Source organism: Microtus pennsylvanicus, chromosome 1 (genome assembly GCF_037038515.1).
Source record: "Microtus pennsylvanicus isolate mMicPen1 chromosome 1, mMicPen1.hap1, whole genome shotgun sequence".
Taxonomy (NCBI): domain Eukaryota; kingdom Metazoa; phylum Chordata; class Mammalia; order Rodentia; family Cricetidae; genus Microtus; species Microtus pennsylvanicus.
Window position 1 is genome coordinate 154,099,001 of NC_134579.1, and position 19,212 is coordinate 154,118,212.

The 19,212-nt window shown below is 36.1% G+C and overlaps 1 protein-coding gene across 1 annotated transcript; it reads right to left on the reverse strand.

Annotated features, from left to right (window-relative positions):
* Positions 1–1,713: 1,713 nt before the first annotated feature.
* LOC142842465 (vomeronasal type-2 receptor 116-like) lies at positions 1,714–18,910 on the reverse strand. The gene is made up of 6 exons (XM_075959191.1): positions 18,714–18,910; positions 14,041–14,332; positions 12,953–13,765; positions 11,368–11,595; positions 7,482–7,605; positions 1,714–2,618 (listed from the first exon to the last, which is right to left on the reverse strand). The coding sequence occupies exons 1-6, from the start codon at positions 18,908–18,910 to the stop codon at positions 1,714–1,716; spliced, it is 2,559 nt and encodes an 852-aa protein (XP_075815306.1).
* Between the last annotated feature and the right edge of the window lie 302 nt (positions 18,911–19,212).

Below are 19,212 nucleotides of genomic sequence, written 5' to 3' on the forward strand. Positions count from 1 at the left end.
AGGGCCTTGTTTTGACATCATCAGAGAAACTTTCTGCAGCAGAAAGAAAAAAATATAGAAATAGCAACCAGACATAGTGGTGAGAAAAAGAAATCTAAATTTAAAAGAGTTGTTTCCTTCACAGTTCTGAAAATAGTATGGAAGATGATATACAGTATATTAAAGCCAGGCTGGATGGAGGACACCAAAGAAAAAGGGCCTTCTATATAAACAGGATTGAAACATGAAGAAATCACAGAACCTGGAGCAGCAGGCACAGTTCTTACATGTGTGTTTCAGTGGCGGTTACATACCTGAAAGTATAAGTAAACACAGGCTTCATCCTTAATCCTGAAATAAAATCCCGTTTATAATCACTGACTAATGATAATTGCCTTTCCTCCTAAAAGTCTCAAGAAAGAATTTGAATGCCCAGAAAGAAATGTGAGCAGAAAATTCACTCAACCTAATTCTTGGATGTCCTTGTCTCCCAGTGTTGTGTCAGAGTTTCCCCCTTGTCTCTAATTGTTAGCATGTCATAGCATATATATTAACCAATACATACATTATATATATGTGTGTGTGTGTGTATGTGTGTGTGTGTGTATATATATATAATATATATGTAGTACATATGTATAACAATTCCCTCTTTTTAACCTACTGATACTTTGAATATTTATTATAGGTTTCAGGTTAAATTTTATGGAATTCATGACTGTGCAAATGCATTAGACTTATTCTCATTGATTCTTTTTAGATGTTTCCTCATGCTTCTTCATTTTGACCTAACATAATGCGTTAGCTTTTCTTAATCTTAGTATTAATTTTTTACTTTCCCATAGAAAACTATTTTGCAGTGAGAGATAGAAGTGGTGGATAAAATAACATAAAAAGGTTATGGGAAGGAGTATAGAAGAATAAAGGAATAAAGGCAGGAGAAGCCATAATCAGGGACTATTATGTGGGAAAAATATTTTTAATGAAGAAACAAAATAAACCAGTGTTCCATTTCAATGTTTTATAAATTCAATTCTAAAAATTATTTTAACTTCAATTAGTATGTTTGCTTTTTGAGTGTGTTATTATATGCACATCTGAATGTACATGTTCTTGGAAGTCAGAAGAGTGCAACTCTTTCATTAGAGCTATTGTTATAGGGACTGCAAGTTGCCTGGAATAGATAGTGAACTCATTTCCTCAGAAAAAGAACACATGAATTTAAATGTGGAGAAACATTTTATCTTCCTCAATATCCATTATATCTACTTATCAGAAATTTCTCTCTCTCCTAAATTCTACTCCTCTAACTCCTAGGATGCAATGGTATTCACTTTTCTTGCTCCAAAAATGAGCATATTAGTTTTTCCATCTGATAGCAATATTTAACTCTACTAAAAAATTTCTCTGTTTTCATTTGCATTCAAAATTCCACATGCACTCCTTTATCAGTAGAATTACTTAGCATTAATTTTAATGTTGCCGGGGAATTGAGGAATAAAGGAATACATCTCTTGTACAGTAATTGTAATAAATTGAATCTTATAAAATAATTGGCTGTGGGGATCATTATAGATGAAATTGTACAGAAAAGTAGTGTACATGACACTGCTGTGCCTCATGATTAGAAGAAATGATGAGAATCATTAGCCATTCATACAGTTTACATTGTATTATATTAGGTGGTTCTGAACCAATACGGTAATTATCAGTTACAATTTATGAAATGTGTGTTCAGGAAGATGTTTTCTCCCTTAACTTTTGAAGAGAATTTCTCTCTGGTCTTAACAAAATTATATAGCACTTGGGGATGAAAATGCATCCCAGTAGGCCTGCACTGGAAGCCAAGATGGACAAGACCTCCACAACCACCATTATCTTGCCCTTGGTGCTGTGGTAGACAGGGAGGAAGGTTATCCAGACACTGCAAAACAACAGCATACTGAAGGTCAGCAACTTGGCTTCATTGAATGTGTCAGGGAGATTCCTGGCCAAGAAAGCAACAATGAAGCTTGCGAATGCAAGGGAGCCATGGTATCCCAGGACACAGTAGAATGCGGTAACTGAGCCCTTGTTGCACACAATGATGATTTGGCCATGCTCAGAGTGCACATCTTTGTCAATAAAAGGAGGATAAAATTGCAACCAGATTGTACAGAGAATAATTTGGATGAGCGTACAGACGGCAATGATATAATTGGGAACTCCAGAAACCAGAAAATACCTCATCCTTGTTCCAGGGGTTGTGACTTTGAAAGCAAGCATCACAGTCACTGTTTTGGCCAACACAGTTGAAACAGCCAGAGTAAATACAATTCCAAACGTAATATGTTGCAGAACACAGGTAGCTGAGTTGGGATGCCCAATGAAAAGCAAGGGACACAGGAAACAGAAGATGAGTGAAATTAACAAGATGTAGCTGAGATTCTGGTTGTTGGCCTTGACAATGGGAGTGTCATGATGCTTCACAAATATCCCAAGAACCACAGCTGTGAATGCAGAGAAGAACAAGGCCATTAAGGTAAGAACCATCCCTAAGGTATCTTTGTAGTTCAGAAAGACCACAGCCTTTTGAATACACTGGTTCTGTTCTCTGTTGGCATACTGGTCCTCTTGACACTTCACACAATTATCCACATCTGCTGGAGAGAGAAAAGCATGATTACTACAACTACTGCCATTTATTGACAGAATATTTCAATTCAGTGTTTGAGTAAATATTGTGATATCTGAATCCTTTGCTGATGATGTAGCTGAGAGACTCTGCTGCATAGCAATACTTTTATTTCAGTATATGAATTATAAATGTGGGAAATGAAATAAAATAATATGTTGTCTATTTAACTTTGTCTTGGTGATAACATTTTATATTATCAAAAAACACAGATATTTTCAGTCCTTACTGAATGCTATGATGAATTGACTCAACCTAGTGAGTTTACAGAGATTAAAATATCTGTATTGCACAGAGTGTATTTAATATCTCAGATCTCAAGTTTGCATTCCCACCAGCAATGGGTGAGTGTCCCCCTTTCTCCACAACCTCTCCAGCAAAGGCTATCATTGGTGTTTTTTATTTTAGCCATTCTGACAGGTGTAAGATGGTATCTTAAAGTTGTCTTGATTTGCATTTCCCTGATCGCTAGGGAAGTTGAGCATGATCTTAAGTGTCTTTTGGCCATTTGAAGTTCTTCTGTTGAGAATTCTCTGTTCAGCTCAGTGCTCCATTTTATAATTGGATTGATTAGCCTTTTACGGTCTAGTTTCTTGATTTCTTTATATATTTTGGAGATCAGACCTTTGTCAGTTGCGGGGTTGGTGAAAATCTTCTCCCAGTAAGTGGGTTGCCTGTTTGTCTTAGTGCAACCACTCTGGAAAGCAGTGTTTCGGTTTCTCAGGAAATTCGGAATCAACCTACCTCTGGATCCAGCAATACCACTCTTGGGAATATACCCAAGAGAGGCCCTATCATACAACAAAAGTATATGTTCAACTATGTTCATGGCAGCATTGTTTGTAATAGCCAGAACCTGGAAACAACCTAGATGCCCTTGAATGGAAGAATGGATGAAGAAAGTATGGAATATATACATATTAGAGTATCACTCAGCAGTAAAAAACAAGGACTTCTTGAATTTTGCATACAAATGGATGGAAATAGAAAACACTATCCTGAGTGAGGTAAGCCAGACCCAAAAAGAGGAACATGGGATGTACTCACTCATATTTGGTTTCTAGCCATAAATAAAGGACAATGAACTTATAATGCATGTTCCTAGAGAATCTAAGTAAGAAGGTGAACCCAAAGACAAACACATAGTCATCCTCATGAATATTAACCTTCATCAGGTGATGAAAGGAGACAGAGACAGAGGAGCATGGGACAGAAATCTCAAGGTCCAAATCAGGAGCAGAAGGAGAGAGAGCACGAGCAAGGACCTCAGGACCGCGAGGGGTGCACCAACACACTGAGACAATGGGGATGTTCTATCGGGAACTCACCAAGGCCAGCTGGCCTGGGTCTGAAAAAGCATGGGATAAATCCGGACTAGCTGAACATAGTGGACAATGAGGACTACTGAGAACTCAAGAACAATGGCAATGGGATTTTTATCCTACTGTGCGTACTGGCTTTGGGGGAGCCTAGGCAGTTTGGATGCTCACCTTTGGAGACCTGGATAGAGGTGGGCGGTCCTTGGGCTTCCCACAGGTCAGGGAACCCAGATTGCTCTTCGAGCAGATGAGGGAGGGTGACTTGATCGGGGGAGGAGGAGGGAAATGGGAGGCGGATGAGGGGGGGGAGGCAGAAATCCTTAATAAAGAAATAAATAAATAAATAAATAAAAATAAAAAAATAATAATATCTCAGATCTCGTGGTTAGAGAGATTTTTGATGTGTTTATATTTCATGAATTGTTTCCCTGAAATAGATGGAGATCATGTCTTCTATAGGACAAGTTAGGTGATACATTCTCTAGTATGAATTCACCAGACAAAACATACTGACATATAAGAAACAGGAAAGAGAATCTGTAGGGACCCTTGGAGTCTGCACACAACATACTAAGATCAAGTTCTCAACCAAAAGGAGATTGATGTGTCCAAGAGGACAATGGGTAGGGAAAAAGAATCAAAGACAAGAGATAGAAAATGAATAAGGGTAAGTCAACAAGGGAGGAGGGAACGGGTTTTGATCAGGGAGTACATAGCACTGCCTCTGTTTAGAAGAGACAGGTGGGGCCTGTAGGAAAATAGCAGTTTATAAAGGTAAAAGCAGAACCCCCTGATAGGACAAATAATTTAATTTTGATTGAACAGGTTAATTTGGACAGTCATAAAACACTTTTTTCTCAAATGGATGCCCTATAGTTGGAAGCTAAGTCCATTATTATCTTTCTGGGACATGCTGGCAATGAGAAACACATGGTGCTGGCGAGGGAGCTGAGTATTCTATATCTTTGATTCATAGGCAATGGAAAGTAAATGATCTCACTGTAAATGGCATTCCCTATGAAGGTACAAGAAGCTTAGAGATCACCACATAGATTTGATCAAGAAAATATCCCTTGCCATATAATAATCAAAACACAAAACATACTGAATAAGAAAGAATAGTAAGAGCAGCAAAGGAAGAAGGTCAAGTAACATAAATAGGTAAACCTATCAGAATTACACCTGACTTCTCAAAGGAAACCATGTAAGGCAGAAGATCTAGGATAGATGTGCTGCAGACCCTAACAGACCATGGATGCAAGCCCATACTACTATACCCAGTAAAGCTTTCTTTCACCATCGATGGAGAAAAAAATATATTCCATGACAAAATCTGATTTAAACAATATGTATCTACAAAACCAGCCTTACAAAAGTTAGTAGAAGGAAAATCTCAACCCAAAGAAGTCAAAAACACCCACAATAGCACAGACATCTGACAACCCTCCACCAACACAACTCAAAGCGGGGAAACACACAAACACTACCACCAAAAAAATAACCAGAGTTCACAACCATTGGTCATTAACATCATTTAATATCAATGGATTCAATTCACCAATAAAAAGGTCAGGTTAAGAGAATGGAATAGAAAACAGGAACCAACATTCTGCTGTTTACAAGAAACACAACTCAACCTCAAAGACAGATACTACCTCAGAGTAAAGGGTTGGGAAAAGATTTTCCAATCAAACAGATCTAGGAAACAAGTGCGTGTGGCTATCCTAATATCTAACAAAATTCATTTCAAACTAAAATCAGACAGAAGAGATGGAAAAGGACACTTTATACTCATAACAGGAAAAATTCATCAAGATAAAGTCTCAATCCTGAATATCTATGTCCCTAATATAAAAGGACCCACATATGTAAAAGAAACATTACTAGAACTCAATTCACACATCAAATTCCACACACTAATAACAGGAGATTTTAACACTCCTCTCTTACCAGTGCACAGGACAACCAGATAGAAACTTAACAGAGAAATAAGAAAACTAACAGATGTAATTAACCAAATGGACTTAACAGACATCTATAGAACACTCCACACTTGGGTAGAATTCAGTCACAATGTTGTATGACTGTCAAAACTGTTTCTTTGAGGAAAGTCCAGCAAATACAGACTTTCAAGGAGTCAAAGATGTATGTCATGGTATGAAGCACAATTAGTAAAAACTTTGGGTCAGAACTTGGGTCTCAACCTGAAGATTGCAAAGAAAAACACCGAGTCACTGGCTCTTACTTTGACCTCAGTCTGAAATGGCAATCTTGCCTCTTGAAATCTGAGAAAGAGACTGTGTCTGAGAGCTGTCTCCCCACCCCATTTTATATTTCCCTCTAGGTTTCAAATAAAGGCATGCAACACTGGGATAAAAACAAGCAACACCAGATTTCTATATTAACCAGGGTGTCTATTGGGATTAAAGGTGGTTTTTTTGTTTACCATAGTCTCTTCTATAATGCTGAAAAGTAAAACAGTTTTACCCTCAGATCTTCAAACAGTCTTTATTTATTAAAGTACCATTGAAATGCCTCTACATTTCCCTTTTTTGTCAAAAAATAATAAAAAGAAGGCTATAATTAATATAAAAACTATATACAATAAGAACAATGACTGTATATAATATATACAGGGAAGAAATACATCCACAATATGGAGTCTATTTGCATTTGACATATTGAGAAAAATATTTAGTCTGTAGCTTATCTTGGTGAGTCCAAATGCTTATAGCTAATTTACTTTCCATCAATGACTTACTTTTGCCACAAAGAAAGTAAACTCCTTATGGAGTTTCTTCAATATCCATTATCTTCTCTGGAGTAGCTTGGTCTGCTCTATTTTCCTAAACAGCTGATGATATTAATTTTCCAGGACTAGAAATTAGCATTATATTGTTAAATGAGCTGTATAGGTACAATACCATGAACAAGATTCAAAATGCATGTACAGTATGTTTTAACAAAATGAATCTCAAATTTGTATCAATATACAAAATTGGTATCAATATACAAAATTTGTATACAATATACAAAATAAAACAAATGTAAAATACAAAAACCTAACAGACCATGTCTGAGAACTGTCCATCTTCCTCTCTAGGGCTTAGACTAAAGGCATATAGCACTGGAATTAAAGGTGTGTACCCCCTGATTTCTACATCAGCTATAGTAGTGACTGGGATTGAATGTGCATATCACATTGTAGCTACTGGGATTAAACGTGTATGTCACTATAATGTGGTCTGTAAGGCTAACCGGTGCACTGTTTTACTCTTAGATCTTCAGATAGTTTTTATTCATTAAAATAAAATTGAAATACCACTACAATGGTATAACAAGTTTTTTTAAAATAAATAGATAATAATCATAGACTTGTAAAACTTAACTTAGGAAAGTAATATATTTTATTTCTTTAATTGTCTTTTGGTCCATTTGATCAAATCAGTATGACTGAGAGAAGATGATCTATGTGAAGTGAACGATTTATCTCATTAGCAAACACTCACTGGTCTCATTAGAAACTTCATTTTGTGGGCAGGGGCTGCAATCAAAACAGCAGGCGGCCATTCCTTCCTGCCGGAACTTTCTGAATCCAGGACCACAATCAGCACTGCACACAGACGGCGGCATCTGTGAAAAATCAGATACATGCTGGTGTCAGGAGTTTTACCTACTTCTATAACTATATTTCATTATCATGTTGATATACCAATTAGCTAGTTTTATATACACCAAAACAGTTATCAGATTAAGCTTAATACATTTTATAATACCAGGCATACAAATGTATGGAAACAAACTGATGTAAATTTGAGCAGCTTCCCATACCTAGAAATTTAGGAGGAAGAATGTTTTTTTTTATATGAACAAACACTATAGAGCTTACAAAATGGTTTTTCTACTTAATTTTCATCAGAGTGATACAAAGTACATTAATAAGTTAGAAGGAATCTTACCTAAAATATTTCTCTCCATTGAATTAGCATGCTGTCAAGTTATTTAAGCATTCTATTAATGGGTAGTTGATATAGGACTACCCTGCCCACTGTGGGCAGTGATGTCCCTAGTCAGCGCTGTGTGAGAATTCAGAGAAAACCAGTAAGCTATGTTCCTTCAGATTCTGTGATTTAGATGCAGTCTCCATATGCCTGCCTAACTTGTCATTTCTTTGCTGTAATTCATGATCCCAATCAAACCTTCTCCTCTATAAGATTTTGGTCAATATTAATCACAGCAAAGTCACAGAAAGCAAAAAAGAACAGATATCTGAAATAGGGGGAATGTCTCATAAAATGTCAGATAACACACATGAACTCTAAAAACTGCACTGCAAAGCCTGACACAAAGAAAAATAAAGCTAAATAGGCAGAGTGAGGAGGGGCATAACTGATATCAATTGAGCTGGAAAGAACGGTGTTTCCTGAGATATAAATGGTTTACAAATCCTCCCCATATTTGAGAAACCTCAGTAAAAGTTTGATTTGAATTATTTGTACTCTTGATGACTAATTTCTTGAGTTTTTTTTTTTATATATATATTTTGGAGACCAGATCACTGACTGATGAGGGGTTAGTGAAGTTTTTTTTTCCATTCTGTAGGCTGTTTTATCTTATTGACAGAGTCCTTTGCTTTACAGAAGTTATACAGTTTCAGGAGGTCCCATTTATTAATTGTTTCTCTCAGTGTCTGTGCTGCTTGGGTTATATTTAGGACATGGTCTCCAGTGCCAATGCGTTCAAATGTACTTTCCACTTTCTCTTCTATAAAGTTCGGTGTGGCTGGCTTTATGATGAGAGTCCATCTTACAACTGTAATAATGGCAAAGATCCCCTGGGAACCCCTCTATAGTCAAGGCTCTTGCCACCCCTAAAATGGCTCCCTTAATTAAGATACATACTTCTCTGCTCCCATACCCAACCTTTCATTATCCCAACCATCCCATTCCTCCAAGTTCTCCCTATCCTCCCCTTCTCACGTTTCTCTTCCCATATCACCATTCCCCCATCCCACCCAACCCCCCAGTTCCCAAATTTTTGCCCACAATTTGACTACTTCCAATATCCAGTGGGATAACTATATATTTTTCTTTGGGTCCCCATTCTTATTTAGCGTCTCTAGGATCACGAATTATAGGCTCACTGTCCTATCTTTATGGATAAAAACCAATTATGAGTGAGTACATCCAATGTTCATCTTTTAGGGTCTGAGTTACCTCACTCAGGATGTTTTCTATTTGCATCCATTTTCATGCAAAATTCGAGAAGTCATTCTTTTTTACTGCTGAGTGGTACTCTAATGTGCATATATTCCACACTTTCTTCATCCACTCTTCCGTGGAAGGGCAACTAGGTTGTTTCCAGGTTCTGGATATTACAAATAATGCTGCTATGAACATGGTTGAACAAATACTTTTGTAGTATATAGGGCATCTCTTGGGTATATTCCATATATTACCAAGAGTTTTATTGCTGGGTCCTGGGGTAGGCTGATACCAAATTTCCTGAGAAACTGCCACACTGGTTTCCATAGTGGTTGCAGAAGTTTGCAATCCCACCAGCAATGGATGAGTGACCCCTTACTCCACATCCTCTCCAGAAATGGCCATCATTGGTGTTTTTATTTTAGCCATTCTGACAGGTGTAAGATGGTATCTCTTGGGCAGCTGAGGAGAGAGAGCCTGAAATGACCCTATCCTATTGCCATACTAACGAATATCCTGCATATCACCATAGAATCTTCATCTGGCGATGGATGGAGATAGAGACAGAGACCCACACTGAAGCAATGGACTGAGCTCCCAAGGTCCAAATGAGGAACAGAAAGAGGGAGAACATGAGCAAGGAAGTCAAGCCTGCAAAGGGGGCACCCACCCACTGAGACAGTGGGGCTGATCTATTAGGAGATCACCAAGACAAGCTGAACTGGGTTAAAAATACATGGGATAAAACCAGACTCACTGAATATGGTAAACAATTAGGGCTGCTGAGAAGTGAAGGACAATGGCACTGAGTTTTGACCCTACTGCATGCACTGGCTTTGTGGGAGCCTAGCCGGTTTGGATGCTCACCTTCCTAGACCTGGATGGAGGTGGGAGGAACATGGACTGCCCACAGGGCAGGGAACCCTGACTGTCTTTGGACTGGAGAATGAGGGGAGAGAGGAGTGGAACGTGGGGAGTGGGGGGAAAGGGAGGGAAAAGGTAGGTGGTGTGGAGGCAGAAATTTTTAATTAAAAAATTTAATAAAAAAAGAATGGCAAATATCAAAAACACTGATGACTACTTATGCTGGAGAAGTGTAGGGTAAAAGGAGCACTTTTGAATTGCTGGTGGGAATGCAAGATGGTACAACCCATTTGGACACCAGTATGATGATTTCTCAGAAAAGTAGGAAATAAAACCTTCCCTAAAACCTAGTAATACCACTTTGGGGTATTTATCCAAAGATGCACAATTGTGCCACAAGGACATATCATCAACTATGTCCATAGCAGCATTGTTTGTCATACAAGAACCTGGAAACAGACTAAATGCCCCTTACCAAAGAATGGTTTCAAAAAAAAAGTGGAACATTACATGATGGAATACTACACAGCAGAAACAGATAACGACATCTTAAAATTTTCAGGAAAATAGATGGAGCTGAAAAACATCATTTTGAGTGAGATAACCCAGTCACGGAAAGACAGTTATCATATGTACTGCCTCAGAAGTGGTTTTTAAAGAAGAAGCTAAGAAAACCAGCTTACAAACCACAATCCCAGAGAACTTAGACAACAATGAGGATGGTAGGAGAGACATACCTAGATCTAATCTACACAGGAAGTAGAGACAATATATCTTGAGTAAATTGAAAGCATGGGTGCTTTTTGGGGGAGGGTTGACCAGGAAAGGAAGAGCAAGGAGGGGAGCAGAAAAAAATGTAGAGCTCAAAAAATGTCAATAAAAATATATCACAGTAGTAACATTCATAATATATTATATATTAAAAAATAAAGATATTCTGGAATGATAAAAATTAATTGTATGGGCTGGGCGATGGTGCCGCACGCCTTTAATCCCAGCACTCGGGAGGCAGAGGCAGGTGGATCTCTGTGAGTTCGAGACCAGCCTGGTCTACAGAGCTAGTTCCAGGACAGGATCCAAAGCCACAGAGAAACCCTGTCTTGAAAAACCAAAAAAAAAAAAAAAATTAATTGTACGCATATCTGCAATCCTTAAAGTATTGATAAAATGTCATATCAAAAATGGATGTAGAACCATACAATAGGAGGACAGTAAATGCTTTGTAATGTGACTAATTATTTTTCTTGGTTATAAGACAGCACAAATTAATCCCATTGTCTGTGTTACTGTTGTGTAATGAAAAAGAATGCAGTTAAGTCAGACCCACCTGTCTACTTCCTGTTGCATGCTCTATCATGTCTTCATATATATGCATCTGATGACCATATGGAAAATATGAGTTAAACTCTCCTATTTTCACCTTAAGTCCAAGACCATATGGGAAATTCCAAATACGAAAAATGCCATACTCTTCCTGATGATTTCCTTTCTGGTTCATAATCACTCTGTCTCCAACTGGATTAGTGAAGCGTGTTTTCCTCAGAAAGGAGTGCAGCTGAAAGAAACAAACCATGCTAAAATGTGTATGCCCTTTCTTGAATTCATAAAATGCATTTTATTTCACCTTAAAAGCAGTATTACTGAAAGTGTCCAGGGGAGAAATAACAGTAAATCATGTGGACAAATAAAGTTATCATAATGTTCCTACAATTTAAGTTCTTTCAGAAAAAGGTACCAAACAGAAACACAGACATATATGCAGATACAAAACACCAATATGAAAACACACACACACCATGAGAAAGAGACAGAGACATACAGTCAGAGAATCACTTCCATATAGACATACATAATGCATCAACATACATTTCATACAGACATACGCACAAATACCAACACTCACACATGAAAACAATGATACACACAGTGAGACATATGCACCAAAACAGACACACAAATACAGAAAGCTGTGAAACATATAAAGAGGGCCACAAATACATGCACAAATTAAATTACAAATACACACAGGGAGACACTCACAGACAAAAACACCTACACAGAGAGCTATTGATATTGATGGATTTATGCTCATATACAAAGATAGATTGAGAGAAACAGACAGACAAAGACAAAGATATACATATGTTCAAGCAATATACAAAGTGAACACAACACATATAAACACATGCACTGAAAATATACACAAAAAGTTATTCACAGAAACAAACTCCCATTCAGAATGACATTGATGCAAGAGAAATTTATTTTCAGTTCCTCAAAGAGATAGATAAACAAATATACAGATATATATATATATATATATATATATATATATATATATACTCACTAACACAGATACAATAAGAAATACCTAGAAACACAAAAATGTGAAACCATATACAAGAAGAACAATGCATTCATCCTTATGTATACAAATGTATGTCTTAACTGAAGGATGACACTGTTTACTGCGTAATTACATTCACTCAGGGTGAGAAATGAGGTCCCAAGTGCCTACAGTGTGAGCAGATTCAGTTTAGAACACTAGTGAAAATCTTCTCATAAGCTGATTATCACATATTTGAAAATAAATATGCAAGGATTCATCTTCTCATAAAGAGGAAGATTAAGGAGGAAGGACTTGGGCTTACAGTTTTAGAATAGCTGTGGTGATTGTCTGGTACTCTATAACAATATCAGTGTACTTTCTTTACAAATTGTCCCTTCCACACCATGTCTTTTGCATTAAGATTTATACCAGCATCAGATGTACATCATTATGAAGAAAAAATTTCCAGAAATCTTTCTATTTTATGAAATATTCCCTAATTTAGTAAATTGGGACATTTGACAGACATTTAAAGACATTGACATTGATGACATCAAATTTCATCCAAAAGAAGAAACACGACCTTCATGCAGTGAGCAGAATTTTCTTTTTCATTATCCATGGGTTGATTATGTACATGCTGAAGAAGCATTTCATGGAAGGCATGGGCCACAGCATACACCGCATTATATATGTCATAACTCTCATCACTAAAGGCCATGTCAAAAGTCTGTGCCTTTAGCCATTGCAATGAGGCATTGGATAAGCAATTCTGCAGGGTCTTACATATAGAAGCTGAGACTTTGCAGTTCAAGGTCATCCACTCCAGCCTGGCCAGGAATTCATCTGTGTATTTGAGAGGGTTCAATGTCTGGACAAATGTTTTAAAATGAGAAACCTCAGCATGATGGTGTGCAAAAGTTATTTTCCCATTGAATGAATCAAGTGGGAAGTCATGCTTAGTTGCAGTGCCATCCCACTGTGAGGTGGTGACCCATATTCTCTGTAAACCTAGAGATCGCCACCTTCTAAAGGCCACAGCTAGAGAACTCTCTGGGTCTCCATAAATGATAACCACATTAGTGGATGATGTCAATATTTGGTTATAATAAACTTCAGCTTGCGTCAAGAATAAATGCATCTCGACTGGGATCACACTCACAAAGGCAAAGCAGACTGTAATTTTTTCCATCTCTCCTCTTAATTGTGTGAGAAATTGAGTACCCTGATCATTGTCTGAGATGGCCAGTCCAATCCAGTTCCAGTTGAAGTAATGCATCAAAGAGATCATGGCCATGGCTAAAGATGTATCCTTGGCAGCCATCTGATACAGAGAGGGAAATTGTTCACGATTGCTCAGGATGGGATGGAAAGGTCCATAGGTAATCTGAAGGACCTACAACACAGGGAGCAGCACGAGGTAGCACACGTACATAAGAATTTGTAAACTTACTTTAGGTCAAGACTTCCTTAAAAAAACTCCTTATCTGTTACTTCTTCCCTCATCTCAATTTCAAAAAGGGAAATGAGGCCCCAATACTAATGAATAAACCTTGAACTACACCGTTTAATGCAAATTTGATAATAGTATCCTCCTCAGAATCTTCTTAGCTACTAGGATTATAAGAGTAGAATTAGAATTACTTGCAAAGTTACAACAGAAAATCTCACCTGATGATTTTTCAAGAGATTGAGCATGTTCCCAATGATCACGGATTTCGCCAAATTTGGTCCTGTAAGCACCGCTAGACACATAGTCTGTTCATAACACACATAATTAGGGGGGAAATCATGAACTAATTCATAAAAATTCAAGCAACTATACATTTTTGGCCCATCGTCACACCCATGGTTTATACAATCAAATACGAATGATGAATTTGGTAGAAGATCAGGGTTCCTGTTGACTTCATCCATGGAAAAAGCTAAGGCCAGTAAAAACTGGAAGTTTTTAGTTGTTGTTCTGTAAAAGGATATGGTGATTAATACGGACAGAGATCTACAGATGATCCTGAGTAGTCAATAGATGGATTACTATGTACTGTACCATATTCTCAACCACTGCCAATACTGACACAAACGACCTATGCTGTTAGATTAGAATAATATAAGTAGCTGGAAGCTTGTAAAAAGCTTTAAAAGTTCATCAGAATGTATCTTCCATAAATAAAGTGATACATCAGCACCTTTCAAAGAGTGTGTTTTCAATTTCTGGTTTTTAAGTGCTTACTATAAAGATAAAGACAATGGCAGAGGCTTTATCCAAACAATAAACCTATTCATATATTCATTTTTAAATCATCGATCAATGTGAAAAATTCAAGAGACATGTGAGCCTATGAGTTTATTATATTTTCTTATGAAATTAACTGAATTTGTTAAGACTCTCAAATAATGCCTGTTGAGTGTACAATAGTATGGGAAACATTCGGCTGTTTTGCTTTCAATTCTTTATAATGAGTGGGCATTATAGTTAACATATGCCCTTGATCTTTGTGTCATTCTTTTTATCTGATTTATCTAATGGAGGTGTAAAATCTCTTCTTAAGGTTTATATTTAAATGAATTTAAATACCAAAGATGTGTTTTGTAAAGCTGTATGTATGTGTACACCAATGTATATAGACAGTATTAATGTCAATGTGGGTAATTAATAGAGAATGGATTCCAAGGTTTTGTACAATAATTTGCTACAGATTACACTGGCCTCAAAAGTACAAAGATACACCAGCTCCAGGTTCTTATTGCAGAGATTAAGGCCATGTCCTACCTTCTTAGTACTCTTCACCTAATTTATGTTTACACAGAATGTCATATATTCCAACTGGAGACTTCAGACCAATTGTTTTTTATACTATAAAACTGCTTTGACTACATTTCCAGTTACACTAACACAACAATAGCATCCTATATTAATTTGTATATGCCAGTTTAACATCTTTATAAAACAGAAGATGATAAAGAATAAAATCTGAGGAAATTGTTTATGAGGCTTTCTGTAATAAAAGTGGGTAATAAGCAAGATAAGAGTGAATAATACCAATTTGTGTTTATTTTTTTGGGGAAGAGCAGTAACTTCTGTCTCTTCCTAATCATTTCATAAATCTGACCAATAAACATTAATCATACTTCCTCATTCTAAACAATTCACTCAGAGTAAAATGAACTTATTTCCCACTTAGATATTGTACTACTATGATTTCTTTATTCATTTACATGTATATTTTAAAATAAGAATAATTTTTGAATATTTTTATTACCACAAGACAGTGTCATTGAAAATTTTAGTAACACACAAGAGGCATTTGAGACTAGATCTTGTGAAGCCCAAACACCAATTCCTTTCTCCCAAACATTAAGAAACATAAACCCTTGAACAGTTATAGTGTTCCAGTGGACTAAATTTCTGCGTTTGATAACAACTATTAACAATACGAAAAATTAAAATTTGGGTAGTCCCCATGTTGATAAAAACAAAGAGTTATAATTAGCAAAATTACTGAAAACAAATTTAAGAGATACATAAGAAACAAGTGTCAGAAAATAAACAATTTAGACACAGAGAGACAATACCTTTGTTTTTAAAATAATGGCAAAGTTGTGCTCGTATGTAACTGCCCTATTCCCTCTCTAATGTGTTGCTATCACACACCAGGGCTGTCAATCAAGGAAGTAAAAAGGGAAGTGTCAATCGCACTTTTCAAAGAATGCAAGCATATATTTAATGGCTCATAATCCCTTTTTTAGCAAAACTAGAAAAAGAACTGAAATTTGAGATTAAAGGGCAGTGATTTTACATGTACGTAAATGAAGTATGGAGAAATCGGAACACATACGATGTTTATAATAGACAGGTCTCTTGCTTTCAATCTTGATGCAGTTTGAGGATAATGGAATCACATCAGATCATGTAAGAGAGTAACTGTATGTCTTTGTGAAAACTCTTCACAGCTAGGTGTGTCACAAGTATTAGTCGCCCTAGCACATGCTTTACAATCTTACACATTGATGAATGTCCATCAGTTGATTGTAATCTATGGCATTTACTTGGGCCCACTTAGGATGATAATAACTGAAATAGAATGGGGTTTTGTTTAATAAGTCATCTCCTGCTACAGTGTTTTATGTATATGTATTTCTGATCTTGATTAAGGCATTCTTTTTTTAAAGCTTATTCAAAAATGTAATGTATAATTAAGAAATACAGATTAATAGGTAATCATATATAATAGTCAAAATTGCTCTACCACCAGTGCAAGCCTAGTAAACATGATCCTGCCTAGGCAGAGAGCGCCGAGGCACGGACATAGACTAATCCACTTTCCTTCCAACTCTGAGTGGGCACACAAACACAAAGGCACAAAAATACTGTTTTTTTTTCAGTTTATGTTCTATAAAAGGCAAGAGTGTTTATTATGGACAGAGATCTACATAGGATTATTTGTAGTAAAAAGAAGTATTATCTCATACGGGACAATATTTCCAACCTCCCTCAATAATGAAGCATATCCCGTGTTGTGAGTTTGCAATGACATGAGTTGCTGAAAAGTTAAAAACATTTAAAAGTTCATGAAAGTAAATCTCTTATATATAAGTTGAGCCATTTTCAAATTTCACAGAAAAGGCCATGCATCTCTGGTTTTTTAGTGCTTGCACAATGGATAAATAAAAGGTAGGGCTTTGGTGATACAGAAAACCTTATCATATATTCAGTTTGAAATAATTGAGCAATATTAAAAGTAGACATAATACATTAACCAAGATTCAGATAAGTTTTATGAAACAAACTTAACTGGAGGAGGTATTCAAGGAATTACTGGTAAGTGCACAGTAGTCTCTTGGGGGTAATGTTTGATTCCTGTACTAATAATTTCTTCATATTTAGTGTACAATATAGTTAATATATTCCCTCGTGTCTACCATCACTATCTTGTATTTTTTTTCTTTCTGGTTTACCAATTAAAGGCACAGAATGTTCTTTAAATATTTAATTTTTAATACATTTAACTAACAGACTACTTTTGGTAAATAAATTGATTTGTGTGTATGGACATGAGAAACACTCATATAGACAATAAAAGGGAATGGATTTCACATTTTTCAGTAAAATTGGTTTTTATTTGCCACTGGCCTTGAATGCATAATGATACACCTACTCCATTTCATAAATGCAGAGATTAAGAGCCTAAACCACAATATTGTCCAAGTATTTAATGCTTAAATAGGTGTGTTCGATGGGAATTGTACCTGGTATATCTGCACAACTTAAATTTTCTTATACAAAACATCTTTTGTCTACATTTCCAGCTATAAACTCAAAATACTGGCATGCAATTGAGAACTATGTACATCTGGAAATTGCAGTGAGATTCATTTGTGCCATTATCACAAGCTTATAAAGTACAATAATATAAAGTGTGCAATGTATGGAAAATATTTATGAATTTTTATAATATAAATAGTCAACAATAACATTTTGTGCTCATGTTTACCCTTAAATAATATCAACTAATAATAATAATTGAAAACTTCTATGGCTTCTTATATAATATCGATTATATAAACAATAAACAACAAACTCAAACATTCGCTTTCTTACTGAATGATACATTCAGACTTAAAAACAATCTATTTTCTATTTTGATTTCTTACCATTGTGGTATCTTTATGAATAAATATAAATATTTACCTCTACATGTTGAAATAAAAAACAATCTTAAAATATTTGCTGTTACCTTACGGAAAATGCCATCAAAAGTTTTGATAATACTCAACAGGAACTTGAGATAAGAACTTATGGAAGTGAAGCATTAACTCCTGCAGACTAAACATGAGGAATTGTCGATGATTTGAGCTCTGGGGGTGGCATAGTGATCAAAGTGCTATATTTGAGAAGAACAACCAACAATGCACAAAATCTAAAGTGCATAGTTCACAAATTGGTAAAAGACAAAGCTATAATTAGTAAAATTATTGAGAGAAAAATAAGACATAAATTAAATAGTGTTGACAGTGAGTAACCAGTTTAGATCTATAGAGAAGAGATGCGTGCTTCTTAAATAATGGCAAAGATCTAGTAGGTAAACACTCTCAAGTGTTGAAAAGTATCACATGCTGCAGCTGCCACTCAGGTAAGTGAAAAGAAAGTAAGCAGACACCACTATTAGTGACAACTCATATTTCAAAGAATGCAAACATATCATTTATACAACAAAAAAAATTCTTTTTTTTAAGAGACAGTGAACGCTCTCCTGTGGAAATAAAAGCCTATGGATGTACAAATACTTCTGACCCCTATGGAATACTTATCGTGACATTTACATAGACAATTCAAAGAAACTCACTTTATATTCAGAATGTTGTTTAAATAATCTTTCTTCACAGGCCGCTGCTCTGTATTAAGGAAGAAAATACAATCTGTCAACAAATCTTCATCCGTGTCTTTATTCTCATATATTCTCCAAAAGCACCTGGGATGAGTGAACCTGGACACAAGAAGTGGAATGTTCAGGAAAAAGAAGAGAAAAATCAAAGCAATCATCTTTGTCCTTCTTGAAGCCTGGGAAGTGTGTGTGGTGAAGTGCTCTTCAGATCAGCACATTATATGGGTTCCCATATTTTCCCACCTGCTTTTATTTCTGCAGCCAAAGGAAAGTCTATTTGTGTATTACTGATTCCTTTATTTTCCAGATGATTTTTCACCTCTGGGGAATCTTGGAGACTTTCTTCCCCTACGGCTGTGCACCTGATATACATGTGATCCAAATTTAGCTCGGAAATATATGAGAAGAATTCAGGTAGTTTTATGACATCATTTATTTTGTGGAAATTATGGCTCCATGG